The sequence below is a fragment of the Chrysochloris asiatica genome, unplaced genomic scaffold, assembly GCF_000296735.1.
Source record: "Chrysochloris asiatica unplaced genomic scaffold, ChrAsi1.0 scaffold00051, whole genome shotgun sequence".
Lineage (NCBI taxonomy): Eukaryota > Metazoa > Chordata > Mammalia > Afrosoricida > Chrysochloridae > Chrysochloris > Chrysochloris asiatica.
The window spans coordinates 14,990,322-15,007,822 of NW_006408569.1; the positions used below are offsets into that span (position 1 = coordinate 14,990,322).

At 35.2% G+C, this 17,501-nt stretch overlaps 1 protein-coding gene across 3 annotated transcripts in view; it reads right to left on the minus strand.

Annotated features, from left to right (window-relative positions):
* STAG2 (stromal antigen 2) overlaps window positions 1–17,501 on the minus strand; it is a 210,761-nt gene that overhangs the window by 23,854 nt on the left and 169,406 nt on the right. For all 3 annotated transcript variants that reach the window (XM_006862849.1, XM_006862848.1, XM_006862847.1), the window contains 6 exons: window positions 14,877–15,080; window positions 13,301–13,371; window positions 12,794–12,881; window positions 12,620–12,700; window positions 10,010–10,102; window positions 4,156–4,330 (listed from right to left, as the gene is read on the minus strand). In XM_006862849.1, coding sequence (XP_006862911.1) covers window positions 4,156–4,330; window positions 10,010–10,102; window positions 12,620–12,700; window positions 12,794–12,881; window positions 13,301–13,371; window positions 14,877–15,080 — 712 coding nt within the window. The remainder of the gene's footprint in view (window positions 1–4,155; window positions 4,331–10,009; window positions 10,103–12,619; window positions 12,701–12,793; window positions 12,882–13,300; window positions 13,372–14,876; window positions 15,081–17,501) is intronic.

A 17,501-nucleotide genomic window follows, 5' to 3' on the forward strand; every position in this document is an offset into this window, starting at 1 on the left:
AGGTCAAGCTACACTGGCCTAAACACATTTATCTACTTCCGTAACAGGAAGAGCTTGCCAATATGATTTGTGTATCCAAACGCTGTTGGTCAATGTTCCTTCGTCCCTGGATGTAGCCAACACTCAGAAACACTATTTCTCCCAAGGCTGATTCCACCCTATCGCAAGTCCTCTTAACTGACACATTCTTCCTTTCTAGACAGTAAGTATATTCTGTTAGACTGACCTGGAAACCTGTCTTTACAAGTTAACACGACATATTTTTACACATGGAATGTGAAATCTTGATATTCATTTCTCAAAGGACAGACTTATTATTTCTATGAGAGAAGTCTCATCGAAGCTTCAAAGTACTGACAAAGCAATGTTTCTAATTATTTGAAAATAAAACTCTAATGAGACTTTTTACATAAAACGTTGTGTAAACTATTTTCCTCTAGATATATTTGACAAATGAAATTGCTTGTTAAACATTATTTCATATTAATTACCATTCCTGTGCTTACCAGTATGAACTTATTAACATTTGCTTTATCTCCTTTTTTGTGAATAGCTTACGCATATTATGTAAGCTCTTAGATATAAAATTCTCAGTATTAAAAAAAATGCACACAATAAAACTGAAAGTTAAAATGTTCTTTTAAACAAGTTATTTTTTTTAATTAATACCTCTGATAAACTTTGAGAATTGCTAATAAGTTTAAACCAACTTCTGAAAATAGGAATTTGCTTAAGGTAGACCATCAGAAAAAAGTTTGATGTTATCAGACATTTTCTAGAATGCTAGACGCAGGCTTGTAAAACAAAAACACATCATTTCTTTAAAAGTATTATACAAAATACATAAAAGTTATCCTTTTCTTAATGACTGATATTATCATAGATGATTTCTACATGATATTATTTCAAATCATTGTTAAATGTCGCACTCTGAAATGAGAAGCATATACTTTTCCCACCATAGACATTTTGCATCCTGATATATCAAAAATTAGCCATCTATTCTCTAACACACAAGGCCTTACACATATAGGTGATCATTGCACGTATTATCAGTGTCTTATCTAAAGAAGCACTCCCTATTTTTCTGTCGGCTTCTAATTTGAAGGGAGCCTTGGTGGCACGATGGGCTAAGCATTAGGCTATAAACAGTAAGATTACAAAATGTAACATACCAGCTGCTTAGAAACTGTTTAAGGAGCAGTTTGACTTTGTCCTACAGTGTCTCTGAGTCGGAACTGACTCAATGGCAATGAGCTTATTCTAATCTGAAGTCAGCTAACAGAGTAAATTACACCAAGGGTATACAAAATAGCAGAGGGTGGAAGGTCTATGGGCACAAACCCACATGCCATATACAAGGCTTGGCAGAAATATTCCTATATATTTATTTGTACATGGTACAAACATACCCATGTATATAACAGAACATATAGGAACAAAGTCATGAAAACCTCAAAGGCATAGCCACACCTCACAGTCATTACTCAGGAGTGAGATACTAAGCTTGAAGGTTAGGGACCATAGTCTCGAGGGACATCTAGGTCAACTGATATAACAAAGTCCATAAAGACAATGTTCAACATATTTTGGTGAGTAGCCAACTGGGATCTTAAATTACAACTATTGGACCATCTAAGTTACAACTTGTATGAAGCAGAGAGTGCAGAAAACCAAAGATTCCAGGAAATAATTACGCCAAAGGACTAGTGGACCACATGAACCACAGCTTCCACTATAGTCTAAGACCAGAAGATGATGATTTCCCAGCTCCAACCAGGTTCTCAATAATAGTTACTAAAAAGAATGGGAGAAACATTAGAACAAAATTCAAATTCATAAAAAAGATCAGATTACTGGTCTGACAGGGACTAATAGAAAGAGCCCTTGAGACTATGGCCCTCAGCAACCCTTCAACTTAGAACTGCGGCCACTCCTAGAGATCACCTTTTAGTCAAACAATTGATACTGTTGTTGGTAAATGTTGTCGAGTCAGTTCCGACTCATAGCAACCCTGTATAGGGTTTCTGAAGAGTGGCTGGTGAGCTTGAACCGCCCACCTTACAGTCCAGCGCATTAACCCACATTGCCACACTAGGACTACAAACAACAGATGGTGTTGTTAAATGCTGTCGAGTCGATTCTGACCCATAGTGACCCTGTATAGGGTTTCCAAGGAGCAGCTGGTGAGTTTGAACCACCAACCTTGCAGTTCAAATGACTTTGCATTCTGACACATTAGCCCACAGCACCACACCAGAACTCCTAGAAACTGAACATTAACACCAATGAGGAATATGCTTCTTAGAGCAATCAACTCTACCAGACCGAAAAGTGGATCCTTTTTCTAAAAGTAGATTTAACAAGACAAGAAGGGGCAATAAAACTGGGTGAATGGAAATAGTGAACCCAACCATGGGAACAGGGAAAGTACTGTCACATTGTGGGGATGTAACCAATGTCAAGGAACAATTTGTGTATAAATTGTTGAACTTGCTCTGTAAACTTTCACCTGAACCACAACAGAAAAATTTTCAAAAAGTAATGGAAACTCTCATATATTGATAGTAGGAGGATAAAATAACACAACTACTTTGATGAATGATTTGGCAACATGTGCTCAGGTTTAAGGTATGCACATATGTTATATCTAATCTACTTAGGTATGCAGGAAAAAAGCTCTTATATAAGTGCCCAAAGAGAGAAGTTGGATATAGTCTAAATGTCCACAAATAGGAAAGCAGATAACTTGTGGTTAACTCATATACAGCAGGCAAGATACACTGTAGTCACATGTCAACAACTCAACAAAATAAAACACTTCACACAATACCATTTCTGTAGATGTTAAGAACAGAAAATTACATTAGATATTGTGAATAGATACATAGATGGCTAGTAAGAAAGTTTTAATGCCAAGGTGTAATAAAACAAAATTTAGGAAAATAGTTCTCTGTAGGGAAGAAAGGAGAATAATGGAATTGGGGAAAAAGACACAAGTATTTCCTTTGCAACTATATTTCTTAAAAAAAATCTGAAACAAAATGACATTTAACAAATATTGTTGATGGAGTATGTAGATCTGCTATATTTTATACATTGCCATAGGGCTGAAATACTTCATTTTAAAAGTGTAGTTGCAAAGGGGAAAAAAACCCAAAACCCAACCTGACTTTATATCAATTTTTGGACTGCAACCAAACTTTTTCATGAAATTTTAACACAGACAACACATTATTAGATGAGAAAAATACGGCACTTATCACACTGTACTGTAATTACACCCAATCCGCAAATGAATTTGGGGAAAACAAAGATGACTAAACCATTAAAGGGAATTGAGGAGCAGAACTTGAGTGAATGACCCTAGACAACTGTTTTGGATACTTTAAGGTTTCTAAATTTGTGTTCTGAATAGGCTTTTAGTACTTGTGAACAATGTTCTTTATTCCTACAAATAACCTATAAGGGATGTCTAGATGTGTGTGTGTGTAGATCCTAATTCTCACTTATTTATAATTTTATGTACATGCATACAAGAGGACTTCAGAGATTTATGGAAATATTCTAGTATATTTAATTACATCTTTTCTAGGACTTTTTTGAAGACTCTTCATACACATGCTAGTGTTACATTTTCCCTCAAAAGTTTATCTTTGCTTTGAACATTTCCTAATATAGAGAAATAACAATGTCCTACAATGTCTAATAACCCCCAAATCAATGCTAGTAATATTAATATAACAAAAATGTCCAATTGTAAAGAAATACTTTATAGTCCTTATAATACCTAAATATTGATATTAATAACAAATAAGAGAAAAGGGGAGTACATTCGAAATGAGCAACTACTAAATACCTATGCACTTTACTCAAGTTTAATTAATCCTCACAGTACTTCTGAACAGTAGTTCCAAATTAAAAAACAGGCTCAGACCAAGTAAGAAGCATGATTCTGACTCCAAAGTCTGCTCTGTGATACCACATTGTCTTCCAGTATTTGAAGAAATTAATACAAATGTGCTAGAACATGAGCCTGTATTGTATGTTTTAAGCAAAAAAGATGTCTACTAGCATTTAACTTTACATTTTTGTTACTTAAATTTGATTTATGTAAGACACACAGAATTAATGAAAGTTGACAATAAAATTTACCTGCACTGTTACTATCATCATCCTGTTCAATGAAGACATGATCCAAAATAAAGCTGAGCAATTCAGACTGCAATGAAGAATCAGGAGTGTAAACTAATGGCTCTAACATGTCACGTCCTCCTGACATAATCTGATGGCTGAAGATCATCAAAATGTCACATAGAATAGTGAAAGCCTAGTAAAAAAAAAAAAGAAAGAAAACATGATATAAACCAAGGCTTCTCACTACAAACCGTCCCAAGAAATTTAAATTTAACATAAAAGTATACTCTAACTTCCTATATTTAAAATTCAACTAATGCTTTATAAGCTAACAAAGTAATTTCATGAGCATTTTACTTATTTTCAGTAACTTTAACTGACATCTGCAATGTTAACACTGCCCAAAAATGTAGGCCTAGAACTCAAACTGCAGTTTTTCTGACTCCAAATTGCATACTGTCTGTAATATACCACAATGTTTCATGGTATGCATATGCAAATACGAAATAATATATCAACATTGTTGTTGTTATTGTTAAGTGCCATCGAGTCGGGTCCGACCCATAGCGACCCTGTACAGGGTTTCCAAGGGTGTAAATCTTTACGGGAGTAGAAAGCCTCATCTTTCTCCCACAGAGCGACTGGTAGTTTCGAACCACTGACCTTAAGGTTCGCAGCCCGATTTGTAACCACTACGCTACCAGAGCTCCTTAATATATAAATGGTACTAATATATAAACATAGTACCATTTTTTGCTCAATGGGAATGGGAAACAAAACCCTTATGCTCAAAGAAATGAGTATAGAAAAAAAGAGAGATTAAGAAGTCTATACTACATTTATAACAATCATACTGCAAACATGTTGCAGTGATTAAGTAGAGAAACAAAAAAACATAACCAGATGTGGCCTATTCAGTACTCACCAGGTCAACCTGATAGTATCATAATAAACATTAGGCTGCAATTATTATCTCAAGAAGCTTAAGCATAAAGATTGATTAAAACTCATGCCAGGAGTTTAAACAGAGTGCAATTTGGGTAAGATTAGTCAGAAGGTAAATGGAAAATGTTAATTATCTGCTAAGATGGTTAATGAAAATATAACTTCTAGGTCACAAACTCATCAATTTAAAAGGGAAGACTATTGATGGAAAGACAGATTGTAACAGAGCACAGAGCAGATCTCTCTTTTTGGAACTAATCACATTTATTTATTCACTTCACTTTTTTGTCTCTTAACTGTCTTCCACATTCATTTTACTGCTATAGTCATAATTCACACCTTTCAAGATAATCTGAGTTTATAATAACTTTTTCAATACACAAACTGATAATGTAAGTTGTAAAGTATGGTAAAAAGCAGTGTGCCCTTTGGTTGTTTAAATTATTATATATTCCTGAGTATTTTTATGTACATCTCCATTCCCTGAACACACACACACCAGATAATAAAACCAGAGGGAACAGAAGCAAATACTGTAAATGATGAAGCACAGAGGAAACTGTAATCATTGCAATGAAATGATGGTATAAAACTGATGTTCTCCCATGTAAACTATCACTCAATTCACAATAAAAACTAAAAAAAAAAAAAAAAGAGACCTTGAAATGCTCTTTTTGACGACTAATGTGACGCTAATGTTTTTACAGTATTTGTTTCCCATGTATTATGTAAGAATTTCCTTAACGATGTATCTGGATGAGAGTATAAACTTGGCACTACACAAATCTCATAGCATAGGAATGATTTTCCCACATCTAAGGCATATATAGGAGTCCTGGTGTGGCGCTGTGGGCTGCAATGCCATTTGAACTGTAAGGTAGGTGGTTCAAGCTCATAAGCTGCTCCTTGGAAATTCTATATAGGGTCTCTATGGGTCGGAATCGACTCAATGGCACTTAACAACAACAAGGCATATATGCCTCTTGTTTTATACAGTAATGTCTGCATTTGTGGCCTGTTTGAGGATGTAGTCATGAACTGAGTGTAATCAAGTTCATGTCCAAAAGAAGCATTTAATATGTGAAGAAATTTATTATTTGAGAGATGGTCTACTGGGCATTTTAACCATAAGTTCTTTGTATTGAAATCACACATCTTGTTTCTATATTAAATTTGATTCTCAGAAAAAACAATGTAAGTTGTTAGACCTACCTGCAGAAATATCAAAGATATTATGCCTTTATCACTAATAGCATTTCTGTATTTTATGATGTCAGATTGAATACTACTTTTAATTACGCTGCAGAAAAATATGTCTGCCAGTGAAGACCAAAGCTAAATGGTATGACACAGATTAAATTTAATAAAATCAAGACTTTGTAAACCAAAAAAAAAAGTATGATGACAATTAATTAGGTTAACTAGAGGGTCAAGTGAGTTGACAAGGACATATTTCTAAGGCTATTGTTGTTGTTGTGGATAAGTGCCTTCACACTGGTTCCAACTCATAGCAACCCTGTACAGAGTTTCCAAGGAGCAATTGGTGGGTTTGAATCACTGATTGTGCTATTCAAACTGACCTTGCGGTCCAGTTCTTACCCTATAGTGCCACACAAGAAGCTATTAGGAAGACTGAAATGCAGGCTGTTGAATGATTAAATAATTCATCTTCAAAACCTAAACAGCAGATTATATAGGAGGTAACACAAGTTAATAAGGAATTATAATTAAGTAATATCAATCTGAGTATGTTGGTGGCATGAGTATAAATATAACAAATATTTCATGAAGTAGGTTTAGAACACTGCATTATTTCTCATAAAACATTAAAGGAAGTTTAACTGTATAAACTCAATGCACTATCTTCAGAAATGTTATTGCTTTCATCTGAATTGTAGAGATGAAAATTAAAAGTCTCATATAACTTACTGCCACAGTTCAAAACTATACGCTTAAAATAAAAAATAATTTCGCAGTAATACACATAGCAATATACTTCACACCTTTGAAAGGAAGATAAAAAATTCAGTGACTGGATTCTAGTCATTTGTTATCTTTGGTTCAAGCTCACCAGCCGCTCCTCGGAAACCCTATACAGGGTCGCTATTTGTTGGAACCAACTTGATGACACAACAATAACATATACATACAAGTATGTATATATGAGTGGGATGACAGAGTTAGGAAGGAGAAGAGGAGAGTGTTTGGTATGGGTTTAAAGACGTTTAAAAAAAATAAGTCTTGGTATTTGAAAATGAATTTAAGAGATCTTCTAGACAAATTTCCTTTCAAGGGTACAAATGAGCATACTTGTAAGCTCACTGGTGAAAACACTGGTCTACGTGTATGTGGAAGTGGAGAAAAGGCAGTAGTGAAGATATACGCTGAATTTGACCATGCTCCACAGACTCTTATTGATCTTGAGATGAAAGAGAGAAGAGGAAGGGCTAGCTGGTTGGTCTGAAGTTTGGAGAGATTTGGGAACCCTGAGTCCATGGACACTAGTCCATAGCACTAGGAGATAGAGGTGGCTGAGAGTAAAGCAACCAGCTGATATGAAGTGGGGGGAGGTGCTCAAGAACACCCATTTGACCTAGCTTCAATGACTTGATGATCAAACTCGACTAGAGGAAGATAAAGAAGTTTGATAAAGGAAGAAAGTGTAAATTGCTACAATTTGATGAACTCAACCTTTGTTTATGGATGTAGTTGCTGAAAATACCAACCAAGAGTGAAGGAGTCTTCATATCAAGGATCTTAGCACACAGGGTAGATATGAATGGGCAACTCAGACATTGGCTACCTAAATTGGGGTGGCTATATAGACACGAAGTGGCTGGATTACAAGTTTTCAAGAGGGAGTTTAGTTTCAGAGTTGGGGGAGGGGGTAAACTCTCCACTGAATAGTTTTCATCTTGTCTAGACGGATCTGGTGAAAGGAGTTGGGGATAGGATTCTTTTGATTCAATAGTAATTGATATCATGACTAACTGTGATTGTCACAAGTGCAAAGGTAGAATATGTGTTAAAAAAAAAAGGGGGGGGGGTAGTTAATCTTACATTCCAGGAACAGAGGACTCAAGGGAGAAGAAAGAGCATGAGCAAAACATGGGACCTTATCCAAAGAAGCAGCAACACCAGAGATGGAGCCAGAGGTGATGGCATGATAGAGCAGCTGAGAACGCTAGACTCATGTAAAGAGAAAGACTGTATGCTGGGGGCCAGGAGGCTGGATTGCAAAATGTGTCCCTTGGTTGCTTTAATGGTTATATATTCTTGTGCGTTTTTATGTACAACAACAACATAAAGAGGGAATAGAGGCAAGTACTGTTAAATGACGGCGCATGGAGGGGATTGTAATCATTGCAATGAAACAAAATACAATTGGTTGAGTGCAAAACCGATGTTCTGCCATGTAAACTAACAGTCAATTCACAATAAAAGCTTTTAAGAAAAAAAATAAACAAAATGAAGATAACTGACATGCAGGAATTGGCTATATTTAAGCAATTTTCTTCGTGCCATCACAAATAAAATGTACCATAAAGTTAAAATAAACAGCAGCCAGCATACCACTCAAGAAAACTATTTATACTGAGTCAGGTGTAATGGGAAAAAACCCTTGAAGCCTCAATAAGCAGTCTGACTATACCATACAATATTTCTTATACTATAAAGCTTATCAGGAGTCCTGGTGCGGCGCTGTGGGTAATGCACTGGACTACAAGGTTGGTCTGAACTGCAAGGTCAGCAGTTCAAGCTCACCAGTCGCTCTCAGAAACTTATACAGGGTCAATATGAGTCGGAACCAACTGGACAGCACTTAACAACATCAATGCTTATCAAAACATATTCTACATTGAAACACTAAAAATCATGTGTTAAACAAAGGTCAATCCTATAAATGAGGGAATTAGAACTGAACAGGATCTGGTTTCATTTAACAAATGGGAAAAATAGATACGGTACCAAGTAACAATCTAATATCAGAATGAATAGTAATGGAATCATAGAGGACTATGCCATCAAAGAGTGAAACTCTGAAAGCAGGTAAGTGATTAAAAATTCTTATTTCATACAAGGTAAACAAATTCATTTAATAAGGATAGATAGGGACAATGGGAAGAATATCAATGACTGATATATTCAGAAATAACAAAACCTCATTGTCCTTTTCTCACACGGTAATTCTTACTGCTTTCAGGAGTAATAATTTGTGTTAATTTTATACAACTCATTTGTTTTAAATGGGTCCGTTTATCAAGTGTGCCATAAAAAAACAACACTATAGTATAACTCCAATGCATAGGTAACAATTGATATAATTATAAATGCCATATGACAGTAACATATCATTTTTATTATATGTAATATGATGTATTGAAGTTCTGGTGTGGCACTGTGGGTTAATGCGCTGGACTGTAAAGTCATTTGAACAACCAGGTTGGTGGTTTAAGCTCACCAGCTGCTCCTTGGAAACCCTAAACAGGGTTGCAATGGGTCAGAACTGAATGGATGGCACTTAACAACAACAACAATATGATACATTGATCTACTTTTTTGAACATTGTTACTGTTGCAGTTCAAACAACTTTGCAGTCCAGTGCATTAACCCACATCGCCACACCAGGACTCCACTTTTTGAGCATAGTACATACATACATATATCAGCAGATACAACATGCTTTAACTTTTCAAAATCTTACTATAAAAGTTCAGATTTGGTCTTAGTGTGACACTGTAGAATAAGCACTGGGATGTTAACTAAAAGGTCGGAAGTTCAACCCTACCAGCTGTTCCTTGGAAAACACTATACAGGGTTGTTATAAGTTGGAACTGACTTAATTGAACTTAACAATAATTGAAGTTTAGATATCATGAGGGTTGCTTACAAAAAAAAAAAAAAAAAATTACAATAATTACTAACCTGCTCCTTAACAGTAGTATTCACGTTGGTAAGGTAATGCTGACATATCTGGCAAAATACTCTCATTTGTTTCTTTAAACGCAGCAAGTCCTCCTTGATAAAATTCAAAATTTTAAATACAGCATAAACAAATCATTCAGTATTTCTTTACATTTTAAATTACAGAAAATATTGATATATTAACCTTTATTAATTCACTAGGTTTAAGATTTCATATTTATAATTTACATCCCAGCACCCCCAACAAACATATAAAAGCAAAACCAACAACATATTAGACTTTGGGGGGAGGGAGTGGACTGGTTGCGGAGGTGTTAAAGAAGAAATCTCATCCAAATTGCAGTCTTAAAAATAGGAACCTTCAGAATGAGAAAAACCATGTGACTATATATAGCTCTAGTAGCATAGTTATGTATCAGGCTGCTATCCTCAAGTTCAGCAGTTTGAAACTAACAGCTGCTCTGTGAGAGAAAGATGAGGCTTTCTGCTCCTATAAAGATTTATAGCCTCGGAAACCCTGTACAGGGTCGCTATGAGTCAGAATGGACTCCATGGCACATCAACACCACCACTGTACATAGCTAGGAGTCCTGGTGTGGTGCTACAGAATAATGCACTAGACTGCAAGGTCAGTTTGAGCTACAAGGTTGGCAGTTCAAACCTACCAGTAGCTCCTTGGAAAACTAATAGATCAATATATTTAATGATAATCATGACATGAAGATCAATTTGAGGTAAAACCTACCTATTACTCATCTTCTAATATTGCATATGTCATCCGATAATAAGTACCTATTTGGTTTACAAGGGGGCTTCAAAAAGTTCATGGGGAAATTCCAGTATTTTTTAATCACATTTTTCACAGAACTTTTTGAAACACCCTCATATGGTGCTATAGGATAAAGTATTGGACTGCAACATCGGTTTGAACCACAAGGTCGGCAGTTGAAACCCACCAGCTGAGCTGTTCCTCGGAAACACTAATCAGGGTTGCTATGAGTTGGAACTGACTCAACGTCACTTAACAAGAACAAAAATGACAACATATGTAACAGTCCAATTAAATATTGTTGTTGTTGTTATGTGCTGTGGAGTCGGTTCTGACTCATAACGACCCTGTACAGGGTTTCCAAGGCTGTAAATCTTTATGGGAGCAGAAAGCCTCATCTTTCTCCCACAGAACAGCTGGTAGTTTCAAACTGCTGACCTTGCAATTTGCAGCCCGATTCGAAACCACTATGCTACCAGAGCTCCTTCCAATTAAATATAAATAGGTTTAATGTGGAGATCCCATTTGGTGAAGAGAACTCAATGAAGCATCACCATAAATAATATTTTATTCTATTAACATCTTTTTTTTTTTACCATTTTCCCACTATTAAAAATAGGGTATTTCCCCATTTTAATCTTTGACCCAATAATTCCAAAACTTAAGTTTGTTGTTAAGTGCTGTTGAGTTGGTTCCAACCCAGAGCGATTCTGTATAGGGTTTCCAAGGAGAGGCTGGTGAGTTTGAACCTCCAACCTTGAAGTTCAAACTAATCTTGTGTTCTAGTGCTTATCATACAGCACCACATGAGGACTCCAAAGTTTAGGTAATCATTCATAAATGCTAATATAGTCAAACTGTTCTTACATGCTTTTGCTATTTAGTTAACTAAACTTCTATTTTAAAAGTTTTTTTAACGAAACGTATTTGACAAAATGTACACTACTTAAAATTACAAAGACACATTGATTTTCAAGGGAAAAATCAATTTGTAGATATAACAGCATATTTTAAAAACAGAAAAAGTCTAAGCTTTTAAAACGCTTCAAAGGATCTATGTAAAACAGACATAAAGACTACCTGCTAAAAAAAAATGCCTATGATCAACTAATTCTATAACTCCTAGAAACTGAGTAATATTTTTTAAAGAATCTCACACAATATTTTAAGGCATTATCACTTACTACAAGTACAATGCTAAAGCTTCCTATTCACAAATATAAAAGGCAGCACTGTTTAATTCAATTACTAAAGGATTACCACTGTGGATGAAATTTGAAAGTTCTATGATTTAATCTAGTACGCCTGGCACATAATACCTAATCAGGGAACGGTTTAATATGAATTGTCAAGCTTAGTTGATAAATCTTCAATATGAACAAAGTGATCCCAACAATACCAAGGCATTAAGAGATCTGGGACAACAGGCTTGTGATCTTCAGGTGATGTAATCCAATAGGTGTATGTTTGTTTTAAAGCCTCTTGGTCATATCTACAAAAGCTATCTTTCTAATTGTTCCCAATACTTTGGCAAACAATATGAAAAAAACTATACATACATACACACACACACACACACACACATATATACATACATACATACATGCATACCACTTTCAAATATAAAAAGTAACTTGTAATTTAAAACCATAACTGCACAAACCACATTCATTTTCTTTTACTGATTATACATCAAACTCCAAACAGGACTATTTTTAAAAATCATATAGTTATAAAAAGATTAAAAATGAGGAAAAATTTCCATTCATTAAATGTATGCAACTGTCAACAACAGTTAATGATATCTGTCTTTAAAAAAATACCACTGAGCCACCACAAACCTTTGTGGAGCTGCTTTCAGTTATCTTTGCCAACTGCCAAAGGATTACATAGTGAGTACACTGCAGTGCATGAATAACAATCTGTAAAAAGAATTTTAAAAACACAGTTAAAATAAAAAACTCACAAAATGACTTATTCAAAGATAAATATGCAAATTGTAAATTAATAAAAACCTGCTCAGGCATGTCTCCATTCTCAATTCCGGTTTTCAATAGTTTGTAATTACAAGCAAACAAATCCCATTTGGAAAGATCATGGGCACTGTAAAAAAAATAATTCAGTTCTTTTAAAATGCTAAGTTTCTACAAAATTGTTTAGAACCTCAGTGTTAACAAAGGGCTACTCAAGTAAATATATAAGGGGACCTGAGAAAGTTTGTGAAAAATGCCAGTATGTTTTAAATCCATTTTACCTTGCACTTGTTGAAGCCCACAGAATAGTAACATTTTAACATGCCCCTTTATCACCAAATAAATCTCTTCTTAAAGTATGTTAAAAGAAAAGTTATCAGCCATTCCCGATTCAAAACATTCTACAAATTCATTTTTCTTAAAAGCTTAAGAAATCTATGACACAACAAATCTTATAGTGAAAGCACAAAATGTTCATATCATACCAAAAAATGTTTAATTTTACTCTGCCCCAATTTTAGAAATCAGAAATGTTAAGATTAAACGTACTTATGAAAAGCAGTGATCCTCTTCAGTGTTGATAATACCTGATATGCATCATCTTCATCAGGTTCCTCACCCTATTAAAATATTAATTTTGCAATGCTGAACATCATGAACCTCTGAAGTGAAAAACTCTAGGCTATCAAAATGGTGGTACCACCTTGAAAAATAAATAGTGGCTTAATTTTTAAACAACAAATTAACCATTTCATTGAATGGAATGATCTGGCCACATTTAAAGCAAAATAAGTCCAAAAGAGAAAAACAAAACAAATATGCTATCCTTGTGATATCAGATTCAAATACCTATTCATCAAGTCAATTTCAATTCACATCAACTCTATAGTATAAGTATGTAACAGAGCAATCAAAAGTAAATGGTGAATAAAAAAATAACCTCTGAATGAATACGAGATAAGTCAATCATTTTGATATCAGTATTTGTTGACATACAAGTCTTATTACATAAAATTTACACAATTCTCACAATATTACTGAATTTACATATGAAACTCCAGGTCTTTCAAAAACATTTCCTTGTTTTTAGGTTTTAACTTTACCACAAAGTAAGTAAACTTAATTAATAAGCTATACCTTGTGATTTTAAATTAACTTATGTTAGTCATATTTAAGGAGCTCTGGTAGCGTAATGGTTACAAGTTGGGCTGGTAACCTTACGGTCTGCAGTTCAAAATCACCAGGAGTTCCACAGGAGAAAGATGAGGCTTTCTGCTTCCGTAAAGATTTACAGCCTCAGAAACCCTAAGCAGTGTCACTATCAGTCAGAACCAACTATATAATTGCACATCAATATATTACAACAAAAGTCCTATTAGTGTGCAATGGTATTATTCAAAGAAATGAAAGACAAAGAAGTAATTGTTAAAATAAAAAAACTGGACTTTATAAAGTTTGTATGTATGATTTTATGTATTAATAACTAAAGTGATATGGGGATGTAATATGCATGAATCTCAGAATTATGAACCATTTGTTGAAATTAATTAAAATATAAAAACCTACTAGCATTATGCACTAAACTGAGCATTATGCACTAAATAACCCTCCTGGTACAGTGAAATGGTACATGAAATGCCAAAAGCAACAGGGGATATTAATAGCAATTTCTCAAGGCTTTATTTAAAAAAAAAAAAAGAAAGACTATAATGGACTTTTCCTCACCAATACTACCAAAACATTCAGGAAATTCCTACTTTTTGAGCCTACATAGCCAAAATATAAGATTACTTTTCTGATCCATTAACACCCTCTTCTCTAAAAGCATTTGATTCAACTAACACTAGTTTACTACTAAATTCATTTCCTTAAATCAACCCCTCAACTCACCCTGCCCAAACACCACCAAAAAACAGGAATGATATTAGATTTGCTTTCACCTTCTCCAAATCAAACAATTATACCACCTTTCTATTTCGGTGAAGGAGTCATGAAGAGTCACAGAATGAAAATCCTAAAACATCTTTTCAACAAACTGCTAGACCTTTTATCAGGACTAACACTTGAGTAACTAATTAGGTTACTGTAAGGGAAAGGCCCAAGAGACAATAATTTTAAGACATACCTCTTGTAGAAAATCTTCAAGAAGTCGGTTAAATTTATCTGCCAATTCATCTATAAGCTGACTTCTTGAAATATCTACTCGGTTGAAGATTGTGAACTCTTCATTACAGAGTGCATGGTAAGTTTTAGAACATGCTTCCAAAACATCTGTATCTGTGTGCTTCTCTACTATATTTCGGATCTGTCGCAATAAGGCATCCAAATGCTGCAAAGGAAAACTTTATCATTATAACTAAGGTACATAGACTCAGCAAACAGTGACCACACTACCTACAGTGAAATAGTAACTCTGGAATTATTTCTAACTCATAGGTACTATTGAGTGTATGTGTGCCAGCCTCACACTCATTTCTATGTTTGGACCGATTGTTGCAGCCACAATCAATCCATCTTGTTCACCACTTTAAAACTACCAGTCACTCCACGGGGGAAAGATGCTTTCTGCTCACATAAAGATTTACAGCCTCGGAAACCCCATACAAGGTCACTATAAGTCAGAAGCAACTCCACGTGACACCATCACTACCACTTTATAAGCATAATATCTTCCAAGTATGTGAGACAAACTCTTGCCATCTTAGCTTCCAAGGAACGTTCTAGCTGTACTTCTTCCAAGATAAATGTGTTCCTATCCCTGGCATTCCATGGTATACTTAACGTTCTGCACCAGTACCATAAATCAAAGATTAATTCTTCACATGCATATGAGGCAACTGAAAATACCATGGCTTGAGTAAACCACACCTTAGTCCTCAAAGTGATATCTTTCTTTTTGAGCACTTCAAAGATACCTTTTGCAGCAAATTTGCCCAAATATTTCTCAGCTGCTGCTTCTATGGGCACTGATTTTTGCATGGAAGTAAAATGAAATCATTGACTAATACAATGTTTTCTCTGTTTATCATGATGATGCTTACTGGTCCAGTTTTGATGGTCTGTTGCACAGTATACTCGTGATTTTGTTTTGGCAAATGATACTGAGCTTCTCAATCATCTCTTCCCATAGATGTAGTCAATTTGCTTCCAGTGGCATCCATTTGGTAAAGTCCAAGTGTATACTTGCCTTTTATGTTGTTAGAAATGGTATTTACAGTAAGTTCTTGTGAAATTCTATCATGTGCTCTCAGCTCTCCAGTTTCATTATCGATCACCAACACATTTCCCAAAAAGCGCTCTGTCCCTATTGGTTTCCAACCCTCACATATCCCAATCACCAATAATTATCAATGCATATTAATTATATTTGATCAATTTTAGACTGAAGAATCTGGAAGAGTTCTTCTATGTCTTCATCAGTAGGTTTAGTGGTTGGTGCATTAATAGTCATGCCAACTGGTCTTCCTTGTAGGCATATGGATATTATCCTATCACAAACAGCATTGCATTTCAAGACAGATCTTAAAATGCTCTTTATGACTAATCAATCTGTCATTTCTGGAATAATAAATCATATGATTATCGCATCCAAAATGGCCAATACCAATATATTTCAGCCCAGGATATCGATTGTTAAGTATTTTTATTTCATTTCAACACCTTTTAATTTTACTTGATTCATAACCGATACATTCCATGTTCCAATTATGAATGGTTGCTTGCAACAGTTTAGTCTCATTTTGACTTTCACCAAATGAGCAAATGAAAGTCTCAAACGCTTTATTCCACCCATGTCATTAAGGGCAACTTTAACTCTACCCATGTCATTAATGGTGATTGTATTTTCAAAAGACAGCTCTTCCCCAACTGCATTTTGAGTGCTTTCCAACATGTAAGCTTTGAAGCACATCTTCCAGCACTATATCACAGACAGACAATGTTACCCTGCTATCCGTAAAGTTTTTACTGGGAAATTTATTCAGAAGTATATTGCTAGGTCCAGTTTCATAGTCTGGAAGCTCCACTGAAATCTATCCATCATAAGTGGCCCTGCTATTAGTCTAAATAGTGGTGGCAGAGCTTTCAGCATCAAAGGAACATGCAAGCAGTATGATAAACAGGTATGTGTGTGAGCAACATGCAATAGGACATACGTTATATTTTTCTAGTCAGATAAAACAAATACACTGATCAACCCATACTTATTTCCTAAACTTTAACAGAAATATTTGTTGTTGTTGTTAGATGTCATCGATTTAGTGCCAACTCATAGCGACCTTATGCACAGCAGAACGAAACACTGCCCGGTCCTGGGAACCACCTCACTATTGTTGCCACGCTTGAGCCCATTGATGCTACCACTTGGCCAATCTATCTCGCTGGGGGGTCTTCTTCCTCTCTTTCTCTGACCCTCCACCTTACCAAACTTGACATCCTTCTCCAGTGACTGGTCCTTCCTGACATATGTCCGAAGTATGAGAGACGAAGTTTGGCCATCTTGGCCTCCACGGAGCATTCTGGCTACACTTCTTCCAACACAGATCTGTTGGTTCTTTTGGCAGCCCATGGCACTTTCAATATTCTCCTCCAACACCATAACTCAAATGCATTAATACATCTATGGTCTACCTTACTATCCAACTTTCGTATGCATATGAAGTTACTGAAAATACCATGGCTTGGGTCAGGCATACCTTAGTCCTCAAGCTGACATTTTTGTTCTTCAACACTTTAAAAAAGGTCTTGTGCA